General features: G+C 40.6%; 1 protein-coding gene across 2 annotated transcripts; it reads right to left on the bottom strand.

Moving 5' to 3' along the window:
* Positions 1-1,919: 1,919 nt before the first annotated feature.
* wnt7ba (wingless-type MMTV integration site family, member 7Ba) lies at positions 1,920-10,367 on the bottom strand. 2 transcript variants are annotated; one of them, XM_032505238.1, is made up of 5 exons: positions 9,899-10,367; positions 8,531-8,757; positions 5,226-5,497; positions 3,735-4,230; positions 1,920-3,700 (listed from the first exon to the last, which is right to left on the bottom strand). In XM_032505238.1, exons 1-4 carry the CDS (start codon positions 9,979-9,981, stop codon positions 3,751-3,753), a joined length of 1,062 nt encoding a protein of 353 aa, XP_032361129.1. In that variant the 5' UTR covers positions 9,982-10,367; the 3' UTR covers positions 1,920-3,700; positions 3,735-3,750. The 2 variants fall into 2 exon arrangements, with proteins under 2 accessions (XP_032361129.1, XP_032361128.1); XM_032505237.1 differs by having other exon boundaries at positions 9,889-10,363.
* Positions 10,368-22,030: the final 11,663 nt, after the last annotated feature.

Raw genomic sequence — 22,030 nt, forward strand, 5'->3', positions numbered from 1 at the left:
ATTTTGCATTGTGGCCAAAAAGTTAGATTTTGGTTTCATCTGAACCATAGCCCACTTTCTCCACATGTTTGGTGTGTCTCCCAGGTGGCTTGTGGCAACTTTAGACAGACTTTTTTAGGGATTCTTTGAGAAATGGCTTTCTTCTTGCCACTCTTCCATGAAGCCAGATTTGTGCGTGTACGACTGATTGTTGTCCTCATCTGTAGTTCTCTGCAGTTCATCCAGAGGGATCATGGGCTTCTTGCTGCATCTCTGATCAGTCTTCTCCTGGTCTGAGCTAAAGTTTACAGGGACGGCCGGGTCTTGGTAGATTTGCAGTGGTCTGATACTCCTTCCATTTCAAAGTGATCGCTTGCACAGTGCTCCTCAGGATGTTTAAAGCTTGGGAATCTTTTTGTATCCAAATCTGGCTTTAAACTTCTTCACAACAGTATTACGGACCTGCCTGGTGTGTTCCTTGATGCTCTCTGCTTTTAACAGAACCCTAAGACTATCACAGAGCAGGTGCATTTATACAGAGACTTGATCACACACAGGTGGATTCTATTTATCACCATCAGTCATCTAGGACAACATTGGATCATTCAGAGATCCTCACTGAACTTCTGGAGTGAGTTTGCTGCACTGAAAGTAAAGGGGCCGAATAATTTCGCACACACCACTTTTCAGTTTTTAATTGCTAAAAAAGTTTAAAATATCCAATAGATTTTGTTCCACTTCACAATTGTGTCCCACTTGTTGGTAATTCTTCACAAAAAATACAAATTTTATATCTTTATGTTTGAAGCCTGAAATGTGTCAAAAGGTTGAAAAGTTCAAGGGGGCCGAATACTTTCGCAAGACACTGTAACTGCAAAATGCAATACTAAAACTAATAACTGACGCTATGCATGTTTTGCTATTTAAAAACAATGCACCGTATACAGCATGAGCTTGTCACTATCTGCTTCTTGTAGCTTATATCAAGATTTTTTTTCCATACCCAATATAGTAAATTTCATCTTATTCTTGATGATCTTTTTTACATCTTATTGCATAGAACTATAGATACATGCCGTAAGAGATGAGGTCTTATGGCATGCATCATTGATCATTATCCGTCTTTAAACTCACATTAAGTACACGTTTTAGGCTGCTTCTCTTCTCTCTGGGCAAGCTACATTTGAGTTTTTTTAACCAGACTACATATACTTTCTTAGAACTTTTTTTGTGGGTGGGTGATATGATGATTCTTGATCAGTAGACAGCGCATGAGAGCATACTGAAAGTGTATGTCCAAAGAGTGAGTGACTCAGACCAGAAGCATTAGTTTGCAGAATGACATCCCTCCCTGCTCCTCCTGTTGCTAGATAAGCTGAACAGTCCTGACACCTCAACAATGCAGCGCTTTACTGGCCTGCTCACACCCTGCCCCACCCTGTTTGCTCTGCCTCTGATTTTTAATGACAAAATGTATTGAAACAATTGGCTGGACTCTCCCCTCAATCCGCTGGCATAGTGAAGGGAGCTTATGTAGTTCCGGTCCCCAGGATTTCAGACAGCTAACAAAACAGCTGTTACTTGCGCTTGACTGGCTGGCTGCAATGCTTTTCAGCCCCACAGGAAAGAGGCTGTGCGAGTCAGCCGGGCTGAAAAGGTGGCATGGCCGCTGCTGCCTGTTCACCTCCTAACACATTAGTACCACATCAGTCGAGGTCAGAAGTTGTTTCCCATATCAGCGTTTTATACCACAGGCCACTACTATATTGTATTTGTGCCTTCTGGTTGGATATTTGCCTTCAGCTAAAAACAATTGTCAGGCTGTTAAGTATATGTTTTGTGCTATGGTCAAATGATATTTATATAATGCTTAATAAAGTAGTGTGTGTGTGTGTGTGACTAACCGCTTTTTTTCCTGGTAATGATTTTAATAAGGCCAATAAAGGCCAGATGTAACATAAAACTCAAGAGGCGATAAAAGGATGCTCAAATTTTATTGGTAAAAAAAGAAAAAATACAACTGTCCATGTTTGTAAGTGATGCATACCTTATTATTCCGTGGCAACTCTGTGGTATTTATAGTTACAACTATGCTTTTAGGAATCAATGAGTGGATCCTAGTTACAGAAAGGGTCATGTAGACAACTGGGAACACAGAAATCTCTTTGATGTTAAACTGCAAAACTAGTTGGTTGCTGATTCTTTCAATGTGTTATCTACTTGCAATTCCATGAATTTACTCCAATACTTAACAGCAGTTTACACAAAACTTTCCAACACTTGATGAATCATTCTTGCTTTTATGACCTACGTTGAATTGTGATCGAGATGAATGATCTAGACTACTTTGATAATACACGTGGAGTATTTACAATTTAGCATTGATTAAAAACATAAATTCCAAATAATTTATAGTTCTCAAATCTGAATACAATGACATTAGAAAACACTTCCCATCTATAAATGACATAAAGTGCCACGTTCCTCATATAAAAATATACTCTTCAAATTGTTTTGTAAGTCATATAAAGCCTAAATAAACATTTCTAAATACATTAAGGGTGCTGTCCAAAAATAGCTTTGAGGCTTTTGATCCTCTCATACCCCCCTCTGTGTTGGTAGGGAACATGCCATCCACCCAGGCAGGCCTAAACCACGCTGGAAGGCCTTGTGTAAGCAGAGGCCATAATGTGGAATTCCACATCTATGCCGTTCATGGGAATGTTGGGTGTATCTGAACCTGATTGCACCTCTGTGGAGTTCCAAAGAGGCTTACTTGCTTTTCTCAGAAGTCAGGAGCCCTCCGATTAAAAAAAACTATGAACACGGTCAGGATGGAAAGTGCTGTTCAAACTGACAAGTTGGATGCTTAAAATACTTTGGGAATATTTTCTGCCTCTTTGCCTCTTGGCCTAACAAAAGCTCTGTGTTTGGAGGGGAATTTGTCCATGAGAGAGATGTCAGCACAGCACTCAACCACACAACTCACTGATGTCCCATAAAAGAGGAAAAAAATGTGACTGTGAGTGCAAAAGAAAAAAAACTAATCTACAGCAAAATACGCCACTGACAATTGATAATGGCCATGTGACTCAAAATCTGTTATCTTCAGCTTGAAATGTATCAGAAGCAATTGAAGATCATAAGAGAGGAATAATCTTTAAGAGCAATTGAGTTTTCTATCAATCCTATAAGACCAGGTTTAAAAAATGTCTTAACATAAATAATTTTGTTTTATTTTCAGTGTTCAAACAGAATACAGTGTGAGCGTACAGTTAAAAGTATTCCACTACCATCTTTCAATCGTCATCAGGAGCCTGTTCTGTCATGGCAGTCTGAAGCGCTTTGCTGTCGTAGCATTTCCAGTTAACGTGTTACAAAAGTCTTCTCAAGATCCAACAATAGTCCTTGTTGTTTTTCCTTCTCGTGCGTGACATCTGTAAGCTACATCTTACATATGTTGCAAGATCTTGTCTTCCGAATATTGCCTTGCTTCAGAACATCAAATCCTGCAACTTGTTTGCATCGTGTCACAGTTTTGTACCAGCGTGCAAAAAATGTAAAGTTTTCTTAATTGTCTCTTTTTTTCCAATACTCTCCAAACCTCACTTCTGTTTTTTCTTTCTTTGTAAAAATGTGCAAATTGTTAAATAAATACTTCAAAGTCCTTCACTTCAAATTCCACTTTGTCATAACCTTTTTTTACCTTTAACCATATTGTCTGTTTTCCCCAGCCTCTTCCCAGCTTCCAGTGCCCCACTTCCCCATTCCCTACTTGCAGGTGAAAACTTCTGATTTCTCACTGCATGTGTTGCACTTGACAAAACAGCACCAGTGGAACTTACAGTTGCACTGCCAGATGCGTGTGTAGTGGTGTGTGTTGTAACCCCGACCGCAGCACATCAAATTACAACTGTCTGTGTGGGTCGAAGTGCCATTGCACAGTCTTCCCCGTGTTCCTGTGCTTCCTGTGGCTGTATCCTCCTCACAATAGTTGGGTGAACGCTCCAGGTACACCAGGTCTGTGTCCGTGGGCTTCTGGTAGCCCCGAGCCTCTTTGAGTCGTAGGAAGGAGGGCTGGCGGAGGCGCGAGGCCCGGACCGGCTCTACTTGAACTGCTCCACTGTAGCGTTCCTTCAGCAGGTAACCAATCTCTCTGAACTTTGGCAGGGTGATCCAGCAGGTCTTTGTGGTGCAGGAACCAGACACACCATGACACTTACACTCCAGCTTCATCCTCTCCTCTAGGATCTGATCACATAGAGAGTAGAAATTAGGTCTGTATGAATTAAAAGAGATAGTTAAAGAGCTGAAAATACATTGTGTGTGTTAATACATAAAGGGTTTTAAACATGTCCGTTGCTTGAAATTAAAACCGTAAATAGCAATCGCACAGCCTTTAAATCCGTATCTTTTGGTAAGCTGGGCTTTCTGCGGACACTTTCAGCACTCTAACCAGTTTGCCAACTTTATGTCTCAAAACCTGGGGAAAATAACTCATACCCCAAGACTTTCGTCTCTAATTAACTTTACCTTTCTTCAGACCACATGTTGGCAAGACAGCCCGAGAAAACTGACCAGAGCTATTGTGCAACCATACACATATAGAATTTCATTGTGGCTTGAGCCAGATTTATATAATAATGCCACACAAATATTTTCAAATGACAAAATTGACGTATTGATGTGAAAAAGATTACCTACCACATTTTCATTCTAAGAGAGAATGATTTTGCGCAACTAATCCCAATATTTAAACATCTAGTAACTAGAGTTTGCTCTTGTATTTGTTTTTTTTAGTGTGCGGTGGTGCGGAAGTATGGTCTATGCTGCCACTAACAAAGAAAAAGAATGAGACTTCCAGTAATATCCTCTATCCTCACCTAATGTTTAGTAATTCAGTGAATGGACTGGAGGGCTATTGCACATTTCCATTTTGGCAGCGGCATCTTCCAAGTTTAGCACTCTGTCGCAGATGCACACTCCTACTCCAGCGTACAGGAGCTTTGTTAAATAATTTCTGCACTCGTACAGGGCTGATACAGTTATAGTGACTGATGCAAATACACAACAAATAAACTAAAGTAGTGTATAATCATGGACAATCTATGCCAATTTAGGCATTTTGCTCTTCCTACTATTACACGTATTCAAACTGGAGTATGGATTTGTATGATGTTTCCATCATTAAACCCCAAAAATAGATTAGATGGATTCAGTTTGTTTTGTCCTTTCACATGGGTTACCTTTCGCCCTGCCTCATTATTGTGCAGGTTCATCAGCCGGCGGGCGTTTTTCTTGATCTCACGGGCGTCTACAAAGCGCCGCGAGAACTCCACACCGTACTTAACATCAGCTGAGCAGCCTCCCCACTTCCAGCCCTCCTCTTCGTCATGGTAGCCCTGTTTCTCTCGATCACAGCCGCACTGGCTGAGGTTGCCTTGGCTACAAGCTGTGGTCACTGCGTGGGCAACTCCAGCTGCAGTGATGGCATAAGTGAATGCTGCCTCCTTGCTGCCTTAAGAGAAAAGAGCAGAATTTGAATAAATATGAGGCGGATGATGATGATGATTATGTCATCAGGGTTATTTCAACTTGGGTTTGAGAAGATTTTTTTAGCAAAAAGCCTGAATTACAAACTGGGAAAATGGGATTTAAAAGAAGTAAGCATTTAGGAGGCCTGGGGGTGGGTGGTGGGTTGGGGGGGGGGAGAGACTAAACCTCAGACCAACTCCGCTTCTGCTGCATCCATTTTTTTTCTGCATTCTTTTCTTTAAAGGACCCTAACATCCATGGGTTTTTACACTTATTCTGGCATGGGCAGAGATGCGCTGGAACTAAATGAGGTCACCAAACTTTATGAACCAATACAAAATTATTTAAAAAATGGTTTAATTTCCCCCACCCAAACGTGTAGCAAAACTAATAGGAGGTATAGAGCGATGTCAATCAAGCACAAGCTGTACACTCCCTTCCATCTGTCTGCACTATCAGTCTTCCTCTTGAAGTGCAACACTAAGTTGCTGGACTGCTCCTTTAAGGACAGATAGTCACCACTTTTGATGGCATCACTGATTTACAGATGAATCACTTTGTACAGTATATTAATGCTGAAAAGATGTCACAGGAGCCATGTTTTGTGTATGTTACTGTGTAATGTGAAGTATCGGTACTTTATTTGGTCTCTTTTCAACCTTACTTAATTTTAAATACTATATAAATAATGTTTTCATTCTGCTTTGTTTCATGTCACTATATCCCTGATAGAACAGTTATCAGTATAGTGAAGACAACACAAGTGACATCTACTGGCTGAGTAGAGGTGCTTTTTTTCTGGATCGGTACTCAGTGTTGCTGTGTCTTAATGTTTTTCATCAATGGAATTTCTCACGCGGCTTAAGTGTCATTCTGTGTCTGTGTTTGGCGGTCCGCATTATTATAGCAAATGATATTGCTGTGTTGCATGTTGAAATAATCTGTGGTGATTGAGATATTCCCATTTCCAAGCTTTTGTATGTCACCATTTGACTTCAGAATAAACACATATTTATGGTGTAGAGGGGGGAAATTAATTTATTGGCACTACAACTGGTAATAGGATATCCTCCCTCTTCAATCAGGATAATGCTGGGCCTCTGTTAGTATTAATGCATGGCGTCTCTGGTAGAGGCGATTGTAATGGCTCCCTTCCAACCTGACAAACTCACTCGCAGAAACCATTGGGCCTGCGGTTCCCCTGGTCCATAACTCATAACAAACTCTGAAGTCTTCTCTCATCATGCTAAATCTGCGACCCATTCAGATATATTGTATGGTGAGCATTTCTCAAAGCATCAGGCACATGCAATAGCCAAACAGCCATCTCCTCGCACTTTGATTTGTTTTGATTGTACGGCAGTGCATGCAGGGCTCCATTGTTGCCATCCAGCTGCTGGAGCTGACTTCAATTAGTGGTTAGCCTGAATCTCTCTGGTCTTTCTCAATGCTTAATGAGTTCGCCCGGCAGGTCAATCAAATGATGTGGTGGATGGTACATTAGCAATTCGGGGGGGAGGAGCTCTGGCTACATTTCCATTTTTAAAAATAGCAAGAATGGACCCAGAGATGGCCAAAGGAAACCAATCTTACTAAGAATCCATGGAGATAAAAGGACATTTGGCATGCTCAGTATTTAAGTTTTTACAATAATTAACAGTTTAATTAGTTTTTGTGCAGATGTAATAAGAGTTAGTCTTCCAGAAAGTACTTATGTGGTAAAAGTGTTTGCAGGGAGAGGGCATGAGGACCTGGGTCCAAAGCGTTTTCTGAGCTCGTTTACACACCACAGAAGAAAAGAGACATTTCCTCTGACAAAAGAAATAAAGGGATCCAGACGTCTCGTCTGCCTGTCTCCCGTGTAGAAAAAAGTGATTGCTCCCAGAGCTGCTAGATTAAACATGAATCCAAACCCACAGCAAGACCGCAACAAAACATTTCGGACTGAAATGCAATTTATATAAGAGGTTCACATTAGGAGCAAACAGGCTTCTGTGAGAAATAAAACTGGGAAGAATGTTGACTAAAAGCAGAGAGATGTGTTATTTTGTGTGTCCATTTAGGTTTGATATACAAATGCTTTCAGAATATGGCACACCCAGATAAGCATTAGACTGTGCTTTATAAGTAAGTCTTCACACTCCATTTATGACTGCTTTGCTGTGACAATATGTGTCGCAAGCACAGTGACGTCACACACATGAGCTACAGAGTGAATCTCTGTTGAGGACACTAGCAAGGGGTTTGAGTTTTTTTGTGTGTTTAGTGTCTATAGGAAGCAGAGAATTAATTGTGGTTGTTGCAGGTGGTATTCCAAACATAAATGCTTCCATTAAAGTCTCATCGACAGTCTTTAAGTCTGTTTCGTTTAGTTGAGCTGTGCTGCAGCTTTTTCTCATTCCACTGACAACACTTAATAGGAAGTTCGAGGACAATACAAGAAAGAGAAAACAGGCGGATGTCAAACCACATTGCTGAACTGTGCTCATTCAGTTCTTTCAGCTTTAGTGATCAAAAGTTTGGTTTGGTTAGGCCAATAAACATACCTGTTGTGTTGACACACCTGTGGACAGATTAAAGGACCACCAAAAGGAGGAATGTTCTGCCCTGATCACACATTAGTCCACATTTGTACCTCTAAGTTAAGATTTCCACTTGCCGTGTCTAAACTTTAATCTAACTTGCTGTTGTGAAAATTTTGATAGGTAAAAACTAGTTTTGCCCATGGGGTTTCAAGCGCCGACCACAAGCCGCAATGTCCCCAGAAAGTTGTCAAGCCATGGACATTTGTTGCATGTCATTTTCCATCTCTATCCCTTCATTTCCTGCCATCTACTGTATATATTGTTAAAAGAAATCTAATAAAAGGCATAAAAATGCCAAGTGTTGCCCCAGAAAAAAATCTCTAGACCCCTGTAAGTAACTTTCTTCCCCTCACTCAGCCTATTTTGCTGAGCTATATTGTGATGACAATATTTCAAACAACTTAAAGAAGCTGAGCTTTAAACAGACTGACCTACTCTCAGCTCTTGTCCAAAGACGGTCCTCTCTCCCAGGGCTGAGCAGTTCCACCGGCCGTAGCGGAACTGGTACTGACACTCATTGATGCCCAGCTGTGCGCCTTCGCCAATGACAATGATGGCGTCAGGGCGACTCTGACAGAGGGCTCTCTGACGGGGGGCCAGTCCCGGTATCTTGTTGCAGATGATGTTTGCACCTAGAGCTACCACAGAGGACAGCGCCCTGGGCAGAGAGAAACAGGGATTAATGAGAAGGACTTTGAAGACAAACTATTGTTTTTGCAAGGAAAAGGTGTCTACAGATTTTTAAAAAATGGAGAAACGAAAACGGTCCTACTTACGTAACATATAGTTTGGATTGAACCCTGTGCCCCAGTTTAGCATTACCTGGCTATGATTTGGGCAAAAAGTGATAAGATTTGTTTCCAATAAGCAAGTTCTGCTAGACTTTTCGTTACAGTTGCCAGTCTATAAATCATAAAGATAAAACAAAATAATCATGACTAAATGAGCAGATCCTATGTAATCTAATGGATCTTCATTAAGATATAGACAGAGGACGATAGTTAATTATAGGAATGGGTCCACATCCAGTTTATTCTGCCTCTCTTTGTCTCTGTGTTACAGAAAACAGGAACCACCACAGCTATTTTAGGTTTCAGGACCGTCCTTGTTATGAATGAGAGGCATGTATGGTGCAGCAATCATTCTCTCTGTGAGGGCCTGGGTCTTTTAATGCCATAAGAAAGAGCTCATTACATCAGCCCGGGCCTGTAGGCAGAGCATGAAGTAGTCCAATATGTCTCTTTTCCATATGTTACACTCCAATTATGGCTCATGTCTGACGAGGTGCTCCTATGACAAAGTGGCTCTGGTGTAATGTGCAAATCCATAAGAGCAGGTTATCTCATCAGCTGTAAAAAAGCAGGTAGATTAAATATTGGCTTCAATATGAAGAAAATATTTGAATGAAAATGACATAACTGCTCATTTTATGGAGTGAAATCCGTGGTAGTCCGTTATTTCATTGTGAAATAGAATGAACATGATCAAGCGACCCAATTGCGCATTTCCTACCAATTATTTTTTATAAATGTAGGCTAGTTTAAACGGATATTCTAAGTTACATTTTATTCAATTTCTAATATAATCTCTCTGCAACACCATAACAAAACATTGGCATTTACTTCATTTAGCATGTTAAAGTGAATTTCGTCGTAATAAAACACCTGCAACAACCAGCTAATGCTCTCAAGGTGCGATCTCACGTGACAATCCGTGCGTAATTGGCCAATTTGCGCGTAAGGAACCGATTTGTGTTTTAATTAAACAGGTGCATTGGTAAGAAACCTACAGGTAGCTACCGCTGGTGAGGATGAGGAAGATCTGTGGGTAGTAGACGGACAGCAGCGCGCTGCGGGACGAGATGATGAGCATGGTTGCGCATTGAACACAACTGTTTATGCTCTCCTGCGGTTAGAAAATATAAGAAAAACAAGAAGTGGGAAGACGTGTATCCTTTTATCTGAAGTCCAAAGCGTTAAGCGCGGGAGCGTCGTCTCTTCCTTCCGCCGTTGAGAAGTGGCGTCTTCAGCTAGTGGAGCCGGGGCGCACTGCGGCAGCTCCAAGTTCCGCTGTCCATGTGTTGGAGATGAGAGGCTGCATCCCACGGTCGAAGTGCGCTCTGCCACCTGGACCGATAGAGGACTGAATGAGGGGGAAAGGAGCGAAAGGGTGGGGGCAGATGGGGTTCCGGATGTCAGATACGCGCTGCTCACGTCTCCAAAAGTGGGACTGTCGTGGCATTGAAAGGGTGGGAGACAGTGGCCTCTCCCGGTGCACCAGCCCCCGGGATGAGTCCGCACCCTGCATCCTACCGTATCCCCTCCCCCAACACACCTCCTAACCCCCCAACCTTCTCTCCCTCTCTCTCTCAACCATTTTTTGTTGATGCCCAAAGTTGTAAGTTATATCTGTATCGTCAATATTTGCATTTGCTCTTTTGTTTCCTGCTCCTGACTAAGGGGGAGGCCGGTTCCACCTGTAGGATTAAACCTGTGACCCTCTGGGTCCTATTATGCCACCATGTCATCCAAAATTCAACTTTAATAAATTGTAAAGTGTACTACATTTCTATTGATAAAAAGGCAAACTTTTCTCAGTAGTATTAGTAGTAAACCATAATGAATTAACATCTCCATCCTGAATAACACAGTGTCTATGAAAATTTCTCAAATAACTACACATCACTTGTTTTATCATTTCATATAGCTCCTTTATTAGTATTAAAGTTACATTAAATCATGATTTAACTTTTCCATGAAGTTACCAAAAGTGGAATTAAAAGTTGGCCAAAGAGGGTGTAGAAACGCAGTTTCCTAGTACCGAGCAGTACTAGAGCTAAAGCGATCAGTTGATTAATACATTGGTTGATCAACAGAAAATGATTCAGCACCTATTTAAAATATTGATTCATCATTTCAGTCAGTTTTCCAAGCAAAAGCTTTAACAAGTCATTTGTTACAACTTCCCAAATGTGATCCTTTTGTTAAGAAATGTCTTCCTCTTTTCAGTTGTCAAAATTCTGATTTAGTGCTGTACTGCTTGGCTTTCAGTTTTCAATGCTTGCTGAAATTCCTCAGACAGTCATTTGATGAGACTTTGTGGTCTACCAGCTCATATGTTCTGCTGGTGTATCACCAACAATATGCCCTCGTGTGGCAGCATGAAGGAATTGTCATCATCCAAAACCTTAACATTGACGCTAGTGTGCACAGCAGTATCAGTAGAACTTTAACAAGTTCTACTTTTTAATGAACGAGGCAGAATTGTTGTGAAAATTTGAAAAGACTAATTTCCCTTGTGGAAAAGTTAGTCACACATTTCTACATGATGACTTTTCTTGTTAAACCCATATAGCCTTTGAAGTGTCCAGGTCTAATCAGATGGAAAAGCCAGCAAAGACGACACAGAAAGGAGTTCATGCTGTTCCTTTCTTTTAAAGCTGTTCCTGTTTGTTGTGGAACTTTAAAGTACAATGGGAGGGACCATCCTGTTCAATTCCACAGCCCCTTCCAAGGACGAGGAGTTTTATAGGTCTACTTCACAGAGTGGACAGAGGACAGAGTACATACTTTATTGGCTCGCTGTTGACATTTTGGAGACTAAAAATCGTAACATTCTGAGCTTCACTTGAGTTAAACAAATGACCGCGAGGAGATAATATTAATACAATTTGTTCCAAAATGAGATATCAATCAAATGAACAAAAGTGAGACCTTCTCTTAGAATATGGTTGAGGGCAGTTTTGTGGAAAGTAACCTTTTAATTTAAATTCCCTTAAACTGCCAGCAAAGCATTTTGAGAAATTGCAGTGATATGGGGTATGATATAAAAGAATGAAATACCTTTCATTCTTTAGCTGCTATAAGATTAGCCTTATCCTTATGCCCACTTAGATTATGTGTAACTATAGCTGCAGTTAGACATACCCAGTACTGTAAAGAATGAGAAACACTTTTGCCAATAAATTGGACCCTCGTGGCTGCTGAAACTTTGTCACAGGAACTCAATCTGCCGCTATTTCAGTGGACAACTCAACAATAATGTCTCTGGCTCATGGTCAGCAGAGGCAGAACTCATTATGTGTGTGTTCTGGATGTCTCTTACTCTCTGTCTCTTTCTCACTCCCTCTTTTTGTCCAAATACTACTAAACCACAATTTCCAGAGCCAAGATAGCACTTAAGAAGCGTGCACTCACTGTCCTGGCACTCGTACTGTGATATCTGTTTCTTTTCATATTTTTGCGCAGAAGATGAGGCGAACTTGGAGACTTGGGTCCGCGCAGGAATTCTTCTCACTGCTGAACTAGACGTCAGATCAGTGATAAAAGTAGCTGTAAAACTAACAAGACTTGTTTTTGTTATCTATTGGGACAGCTGTCAGAGTTTTGACAGTAAAAAGGTTTAGATAGCATCATCCACATTATGAGGATGAGTGACAGGGCTGGAGACAGGCAGGGAGAAACTGCAGCAGTGACGCAGCGGGGCCTCAAGCTGGAAGCAGGCCGAAAAAAGTCCAGATTGATAATGGTGTCTTACAGTAGGACTCCATGGGCTTTTGGGCCTGTCTTGTCCTTGAGCCCAGAATCCTTAGCTGGGTCTCTGAGTGGTTGTCAAGGAAATGGTATTAATCCTCTGATTATTCATCATAAGTGACATTTTTCAGCAGAATAGCAGGGCTCATAGGTGGCAGAGTTAGACATAATCCCGTCCACACGCAGTAGTCGAAAGTGAAAAGGAAGGTACTCCAGGCAAGCCCAGTACATGAATTTGGGGTTGGGGGGGGGAATAACAGCAAAGTAATGTGATAGTGTCTGTGTCAAAACACAGATACCAAAACTATAAATAAATTATATAGAACATAGAGTTAGTTCAGGCAGAGCACACTCGTATTAGCTGATTGGCTGCTTCATCCGTGCTTCGCAATGTGTCTTACATATGTCTCTCCAAATACATTAACTCCCCTCCTGTGGAAGTCAATAAATACCTCTTTGGTCCCAGACATATGCAATTGTACAAAGTATTTAAAATATTCTGATAACACTGTGTCTTAATGATTAATTCATGTACTTCCTATGCAACTTTAACATACTTTTAAAGCTCCATAGGGCTTCATTGTTGTTCAAAAACACATTGGTGGCATGTTCCTTTATGACGATGAACATGGGGACTGCTGTCAATCCTGCACCAGCCCGGTGCTGTAAACCAGTTTATATTAATCCACACAAAAACGTAGATACCAACATATGCACTTTTTATGCACTTTTTAGATTTACTCCTGTTCAATCGTTTGACCTATTTGGAAAGATCGGAAGTGATGGGGACTGGGCTGAGTGCCGCAGACAGTATTGAGACTGGGAAATATACAATAACACCAGCTATGGGAAAAGACACGCATCAGAGGCCTTTGTCCTACGTATATATATTGTATGTGTCTCTGATCTACTAAGACACCCTGATGGGTTTAATTTGTTTAGGTCAGACAAGTGCATATGCGCAATTTTGGCATACAGCTACATGCATCTCAAGTGGCTTTCAAGCTTTACCGCAATGTCATAGGCATTGTTTAGACTGTAATGTGGCAAGACAAACACATGGTGCTTTTCTGTGTAATGGGGTAAAACGCATGCTGGAATGCACAAGAAATGCGAGTGTGGTGGGGGAAATGAATATCGTCCCCTGCACTGTGAAAGGATTACGGAGTGTGACAGATAAAAAAACAAAACTACCCTGGGGGTGAAGAGGCAAGAGGGTATTTATGACACAACTAAAAGAAACTACTTTGTAATCAAATCTAATTTACACAATTTTGAGCATTCATGGAACCAGACAAAGCTGACAGCAGGAAATTGTTCCCATGTTGGGGAACAACAATTCCACTTTGAGCAATTATTGTCTTTGAAGCATCTTGAACCTTTTCTGAGAGCAGATGAAGGGAGGGCCATATTTTTAACAGTGCCACGAGGCACATAAACTTCTTGAGAAATTATTCCTTTCATGTAAACAGGATTTATGTTTTTGGTGTAGAAATACACATTTGGAGTTGTAAACATGTTGCAGATGTTGGGAGAAATGGCTACACAGCATCACCAGAAATTTCAAGACCTTCTTTCCTCATTATGATTAACCCAGGAAACAGATTCACAGCGCATTCAGACACGCATGTTAAAATGTGTGCTTATCTGTGTGTTATTTGCATTGTTCATGATTATCCACAGGGAGTCATGAATGCATAACTTGCCCATGAAAAGCATATTCCAACCATGTGCATTCCAAGCACCAAAACACATAGATTGTTTAGTACACGCTCATAACAAGTTAAAAAGTTATTTATCCACTTTTTTCATTTTTCCACTGTCATTCTTTTGCACCTTGCTCTATCATTCTTTGTTAAACTGTCTTCTCCTAGTTGTAACTGCAGAGGGAGACAAAGCACCAGAGAAGGAATTGGTTCACTTCTCTGGTTTGGGTAAAGCATGTCTTTTTTACACCAACATTCTGTCTTTGTTTGACATTAGATTAGCAGCTAGTATACACTTTATCACAACAGACACTAGTGTCACATCATCAACATGCTAATAAAGAGTTCATCATCACATTTCATTAAATAAATAACGCATATTCAGTGAGACACGTGTTAAACCAGAGAAAATTCCTCTTTCTGATTTCTTTCTTTTCATTTCTACTTGTTTCAGATTCTGTTGAAATGATCCTGAGGTGACTTTGACATTGCCGTTGTGAGGTGAGTGATTTTAAGATCCTCAAGGGGGCTCTTTACTCCCATGTTTTAAAGTAGTGGAGGCAAAACTGTCCAGCAGCCTGTAGTCCCCACCATCCATCAGAGGTTCCACCATCTTGGTTCCTACCATCTGGTTTTTTAAATTTAACCATTACGTTTTTTCATGTAAGCACGGGACACAAATATATTTCTCTCAGTATCTTTACGTTTTTAGTCAACCCAAAATTAAAGATGATTGTGTTCACTATTGCTTTTCACGAATCTGTAATCCTTGGGTTTAAACTAGAGTACTTAAAAAGATATGTATACACTTTATTTCACCAGCAACTAGGAATTGGTTTGTGAACGCCAATCACTTGCATGTGAAAAGGGCAGTGTGTGCTTCCCTATCAGCAGAATTTCCATTTACGGTACTGTGTCTTTACTGTAGGTACAGACACACACACACATACACACACACACACACACACACACACACACACACACACACACACACAGCCATCAGATCTGCTTCATTGTCTACGGCAACAAGAAGAACGCATATTATTATTAGCAGTGCTTTCTGAGCACTGGATCCTGTCACACTATAGTACCACATTTGTCATTTTGCAACGTGCTGTTTTCTAAATAATAATTCCTGCTATTAGTAAGAATTACTGAAGTGATAATCCATAATCATGGATGCAATTATAAATTCAAATTTTGCATAATTTAAAGTGTGTGGTGGTCATCAGGCCCATGATCCCCATGTGTAATACTGGGTTTAAATCCCATCTGCTGCATGCTGTGCTGGAGTTCTTTGGGGTCAGATTAGGACCCCTGAACAAAAGTGAAGCCACTCCACATCCTTCTGCTTCGGGTTAACTCATTTAGGTAAATTTACATAGTAGTGGTAGTATTTATTTATTTGTATTTGCTTTTTTCATAATGCATTATTTAAATAATAAGAAAAAGGTGTTAGAAACCTATTTTTAACCCTTTTAAATAAATAGATAATATTTAAGTTTACCCATTTGTTCCCAAAGGAAACTTGTTGAATTGATTGTCTTTCTTCATTTACATCGCTAAAGATTGTTACTCCGCTGCAGCTAGTTTGATCCAGCACAACTTGATCTGTTAGTAATTCGTATGTGAAGAATTATTGCACTGGGGCTTTAGGGATTCAAACATGTGTTACACTTCTGTAAGTTTCTATTCCCTTGGAAATACTTGGCCCTTAATGGGTTAGCCTATACTATCGAAACCCACCAAAAGTCGCTCCCTCTCTCTCTCTCTCTCTCTCTCTCTCTCTCTCTCTCTCTCTCTCTCTCTCTCTCTCTCTCTCTCTCTCTCTCTCTCTCTCTCTCTCTCTTTCTCTCTCTCTCTCTCACACACACACACAAATTGATATAACCACAACCTCTTAACCAGTTTTAGCAGGCTCTAATAGCTCAAATCAGAGTAAGTCAAGAAAAAAAAAACTTTCGTAAGACTCACATCATGTTAGTGCTGACCTTGCTGATTGAGTTTGCTCATAATCACATGGGTCAGGGCTGGGGTCAGGCCCATGGATCATTTAGTTTAATGGCTGTTTCCTGCCTGCTCAAATGTACGTGCCACAATGTAGGAAGGATAGGTTAGATGCAACCATATTATTACAGGACATAATGCAGCAGGGAAAAGATTTAGAAAAAAGGTTTGCAGGGAAAGAAAGAATAAATAGAAAAGAAAAGCACCCTGAGACAGAGCGACATGGAGAGAAGGATCAAGAGCAAGAAACTGAGAGCCAGAAGAAAAGCAATGGTGACAAAGACAGAGGGAGAGAGCTCTACTGATTTTGAGGCCTGTCTGTGTCACTAGCACCCTGTTGGGACGACAGATGTGCAGATGATGTCATGTAGAAAGGGGATAGGGCGGGAGGGTGGAGCGATTAGAGCGCGGGAGGACAGTGGACAGGCGGAGCCTCGATCTGAGAGAGGGTAGGGAGAGAGGGAACACAGGACTAGGATTGCCACAGTCCTGTGCTCCCTCTCTCCCTCCTTTCCTTTCATTGCCCTGCAGTCACACAATTATTTAGTTTTCCTAAGATGTGACTCAGTTTGCTTTAGAAAGTGTGAGTGCTTTTCAAAAAGCTACTTTTGCTTTGTAACAGCCTTCACTGGGAGTCAAAAGTGTTTGCATGAATGCGAAACGTACCTATCGAGGAAAAAAAAGAAAGTCTGCTTTTGCCGTGCTGTCGTCATTTTGCACAGCAGAGGCAACAAATGTGTTGAACTGGTGGTTTTAGGTGCAGGACCTCTCACAAAGTGCAGCCTCTCCAAACCACACAAGCCATTGGAGCTATAATTTACTTAGTGCAGTCATTGCTGAAGTTTACCCTCCCATCCCCTGACCGGCCACAGCATAAGAACCCAATTGTTCTCGTGGTCTGTAGTGACAATGGCTGTTTGTGGTCATCCAGAGAAAAAGAAAGTGAGAAAGAGAATGGGATTCAAGAGGGGAGAAAGTTGAGCCATACGATCCAGTAATTTGTACTGCACTGCTAAAGATATAGTCAGGGTCGAGCTCAGAGTGGGGGGGTCAGGGTGACCGCTGAGTCCTGCCGGGATCGCCGCAAGGACACCATTTTCCCAACAGTCTGTCCAGTGTCCTGTACTTTAACCCATCCAACCCTCTAGCATTTACAACCGTGACCAACTTTAGCTTGCTTGCATTTCAGCAACAAGCTTCCCCTCTTCTGCTCCCCCACCTGCACCCTTTCGGGCCAATTGTGCTGGCATGGCAGAGGGAGAAATTGAATGAATTAGGCAGACGGATGTTGCCTAATGGTCGTACTGCACAAATGCAGCCATTCCTGGCATTGTTATGTGTTCGAGTGAGACTGAGAGGGATTGTGCTCTTCGGTCTAGCGCAGGAAAGCAGCTAATAAGTGAGGCAACCTGTGGGAATCGGCCCAAACCAAAGAGGACTGAGGCAGTTTTTTCCCCCCTCTGTGTTTCTGTTAGCTTTACTTTTTGGAGCCTGCTTTTAAACATTATTGATGTGTAATGAAGGACAACAGTCCAGTCATTGATTCATTGATTTAATCATGGCTGAAACACGTGGCAGATCTGTATTTAAAGCAGCCCAAAATAACCATGTAAATAATATAAAAAATGTAGCACCTACTTGTTTAAAATGACCACTAGCAAAAAAAAAAGGATCATGTCATCACTTCATAAAATACAGCACAAACTCCTGAAGCGTGGCCCCGCTCATATCACAGCCCACTCACACAATGTGAACACAATGCAGCTTTTCAAGCAGATAAGACGCTGATAACGGCGCAGGCCTAGAGTTACAGATGGCAGCTGCAGCCCACTGTTGTCCTTTTCTCTCACGGAGAAGTAGTTCTGACCTGAGCTTGAGGACACCCCAGGCCCTCTGGGTAATCATTGACCTGTTACCTGTGGCAACCCAGCCACAACATACTGTACACCCACAGGACTGCTGATAATAAAGTGATAACCCAGGTCCACGGACACATTCAGACACGCACGTGTGCTCCCACAATTGATTTCTAAAAGAAGAAATAAGCTAAGTTACACTGAACCATTAAGGACACATGCTCTTCTAAGCAAGCCCCAGAAAAAAAATACTATCATTTACTTATTTTCATTATTTCCCTAAGCAGGGTGTTACTGTAAAAACATGCATGCTCAGCCAACCTACACTAAACAAAACTTGAATAAAAGCTATTGAGTGCACACCCATCACAAAGGATCAGGCACGATACAGATCCGGTGTATCGGATCACTGCACCCTTATGATAAACCTTATAGTATATTTTCTGTTTGATGTATGTGGAGCATCCAAATTTAGCTGCCAAGAGTTTATCGAACTTCATACACTTGAAATACTTATCTATAACCAGATTTTGCACAGAGTGACTAAAACGTAACTTAAGATGGTGAAGGGGAAAAGGTCACGATCAGCCTTCTGGGTCTGAGCAGTGTGATCGATCAAGTCTTGAGTCTTTTCATGGTGCTAGGTGGGGCGTGGCACTGCACTGCAGCATGTTAGCGGGGAAACACAGGCCGGGGTACCATCCAAGGAGGGGAAGGAGCCGCTAAAGGAGGGTAGGCAGTGAGTGCAGTGGGGGAGATACAGCAGTTTGGCCCTTCACAAAGCCTCCTCCTACTTTTTTTCCACACCACACCACACCTCCCCTCGCTCTCTCCTCCGCTTCATGCTCCAAACTTGTTCCTTCCTTCTCTCCTCTCTAGCTGCCTTACTTTGGGTGCTCCATGCATAATGGTCTGTGTCTGAGAGCAGTGGCCTGAAATAAAACTAAGAGGGGCCTTGGTCGGCGGAGAATGCTAGCTTTGTCTCAGCTGCCATCCACACTGTCTGGAGACATGGTAGGGAAAGAGCTCAAAGAGAGTGTCTGATTGCAAATTAGCAGTGCCAAATGGAGCGCCCTGCCACCTCCACAAGATCCCCTGTCCTCTCCTCACCTCCTCACATGTTTCTGGTGTAAATTATGGGAAATGGTGGAGTCAATACTTTTTTCCTAATTGATGTGATTGAATGTACAAATTGTATAAAATGAAAGATTGATGAGTATTGAGTGCTAAAGTCCATTTAGGTGTAAGGTTTTGGATGATAAGTGCTTAATACAGTATATCCATTACTTAAAGTGATATATATAAATATATGCAACATTTTGATTTTTCTGCGTATTGTAAGGTTTGAAAGCTGCTGCTCAGGGACGTCTCACTGGGGACATTATTTTGAGTAAGCGGAACTATGCAAAATTATTTCTTCCTTATTATCTCTTCTTTATATTTTCAATGCAAAATGAAACAGTCACAGTTGAAAAAAATCAGTTAAATTCAAATAGCTTTATTAACAATGTTTTGTTACCTAATAAAAATATATATTCAAAAACAAACAAAAATAAATGTATAGATCAAATCTATACATTTTAAGGCTTGCCCAAACTGCAAGTGTCATATCGGCATACTTCTGTATGTTCCATAATATGTGATAAATTCTTACATAATAATATAATTATAAGATATGGACCATTAGAAGCTCCAATAACAGGCTTGTATATTAATTGGAATAAATACAGAGAGCTGTAAAAAAACAAACAAAAAAAACCTGAATTTTAAAAAAGTCATGTAAAGTCACTATTGTAGAGAAAAATCTGATTGGATTTTATGTCATAAGTACTTTTTTATATATATATATATAAATGCTTTGACAAATAGTACTCTAATTAATTACATACTGATAATAATGTCACTCTTTTTGAAGCATTTGTTTAGAATTGGCTAAAAGGATGAGCAATGATTTAGCCAATGTTAAAGTGCACACACAGCATTCATTTATAAAGCAGTCTTTCTGATCCGTGGACCACCCAGTTTTTAATACTTGTTAACAGTTCAGCTTTATTTTACTTTTAAACCCAACCCACCACACACACACACACACACACACACACACACACACACACACACACACACACCCCTAATCCTATATCTTTCTGTGCTGATGGATATAGGTGTACTGTACACAGAGCACGGTCACTGAGTGCAACTGTAATATCACATGTCAATACAGATTTACCACCACTCAATATACTCACCTCTGTTGTGCAGGTTCACAGTGGGAGTGGTGATTTAACTCGTGCAAAAAAATCCTTGGCTTTTTAAGTACATTATTAATTTTGCCTAAAGCATTTCTGTGTTGTTCCCAGGTTATAATGTTTAATGTTTTATTTTTTTGTAAAACACTTTCTTCAAACCAGTAGACTTTTAAGGGACAATAACAGATTTTTCAATGGATTGAATTGAAATTCACCATGAGGACATTTTATTTAATTTGTAAATTCAATAATTGACTTATAGGTACTGAAATCAAAGTGAAGGAGTGTGGTCTTAAAAATTCCAGGGAGTCCATATTAAAAGTTATTTTTTATCCAGGCCTTTAATTTAAAGAGTATTACCCACAGTATAAGGCTAAATCTGAAAACAGATGCACTTTAATTAACATGCACTTTAATTTCTGTCCCTGTATTTTAATAGTGTGACTCTGCAGGTGACTATTTCAGTTATGTCTTTATTCTACTGAAAATATATCTGTGTCTGCATTTGCAGTGTACTGTATGTGTTTTCAAAAGTATAACCAGTTTTACAGAGCAAACACATAAAGAAAAGGAAAATGGGCATAATCTGATATGTTCTACTAATAGATATGCTCACTTCCTTACAGATATTTTTTTCAATAGGAAATACAATATTGACAATTTGAAGTCCATGTTGTATGGTCATCTACTTAAATTAAGAATCATATTAAACTGTTTGAGAGTAAATGTATGACAGAATGGTCCTTTAACAGCTCCGTCTTGCCTCATCTCCACAGCTGATTAATCAATAAAGTGTCTGTGAGGCAAATCGGGTAACAAGTCTGGGCTTGTCTTCAAGTCACCTGTGGTGTCTAACTGGATAGCTAGACCTTCATTAATTTACAGAGGGGACGAAACCGAATCAAGCCAATTAACGCAAGCAAACAGGTGTGAGAAATGCAGCTTTAAATTATGTATGACTGTTAGCTAGCATAAAAAGAAAAACAAGTAGACCCAGTTGTAGTGCTAAAACTATAGGTAGCATGAACAATTTGGCCATGTTTTAATATGTTTATTTCTGTTATCGGTGCTCTTTGTGTATATAGTTGGAGGGTGATACAGCCACATTTAAGGTATGCTATTAACTAGCCTATTAGCTTACTTGTTAGTTTTCTTTAACACTACTTGTTTGAAATACTTTAATATGAATGAGGATGTTTAGCTTAAGCATGTGGCAAGCTTGCTATTAAACATGCAGGTGGGGGATTATACGAACGATAAAACGGCATTTTGTGTCTAAACCAATCCAAGATGGAGTTGAAGTTTGCGTATGACACTCAAATTGTGACTTTAAAGTGACCTTGTCTTGAAATTGTACTTATAATCATAGTATAGTCATTATAGTCCCGTGTGATAATGAAGTGCTATTTATAATTTCGCGGATATATTTTCAGCCCACAGCAAAGTGTATGGGAAGGAAAATGTATCACACTTAAGGCTGACATCAGGTAAATTCACTAAAGCAAATAGTGCTTTTTAGATCCGCGGAGGGGGCAGTAGGAGGAGGGAGAAGTGAGGCAATCCTTAATAATCATCTCAACAGAC

This window comes from Etheostoma spectabile, chromosome 23 (assembly GCF_008692095.1).
Source record: "Etheostoma spectabile isolate EspeVRDwgs_2016 chromosome 23, UIUC_Espe_1.0, whole genome shotgun sequence".
Taxonomy (NCBI): Eukaryota; Metazoa; Chordata; class Actinopteri; order Perciformes; family Percidae; genus Etheostoma; species Etheostoma spectabile.

Excerpts from the sequence above, each read along its gene's own strand:
- wnt7ba (XM_032505238.1), bottom strand. The coding sequence starts at position 9,981 with ATGCGCAACCATGCTCATCATCTCGTCCCGCAGCGCGCTGCTGTCCGT. Across the intron at positions 8,758-9,898 it reads CTTCCTCATCCTCACCAGCG|GGCGCTGTCCTCTGTGGTAG; the intron begins GTAGCTACCTGT and ends CTCTCTGCCCAG. Across the intron at positions 5,498-8,530 it reads TGGACAAGAGCTGAGAGTAG|GCAGCAAGGAGGCAGCATTC; the intron begins GTCAGTCTGTTT and ends TTTTCTCTTAAG.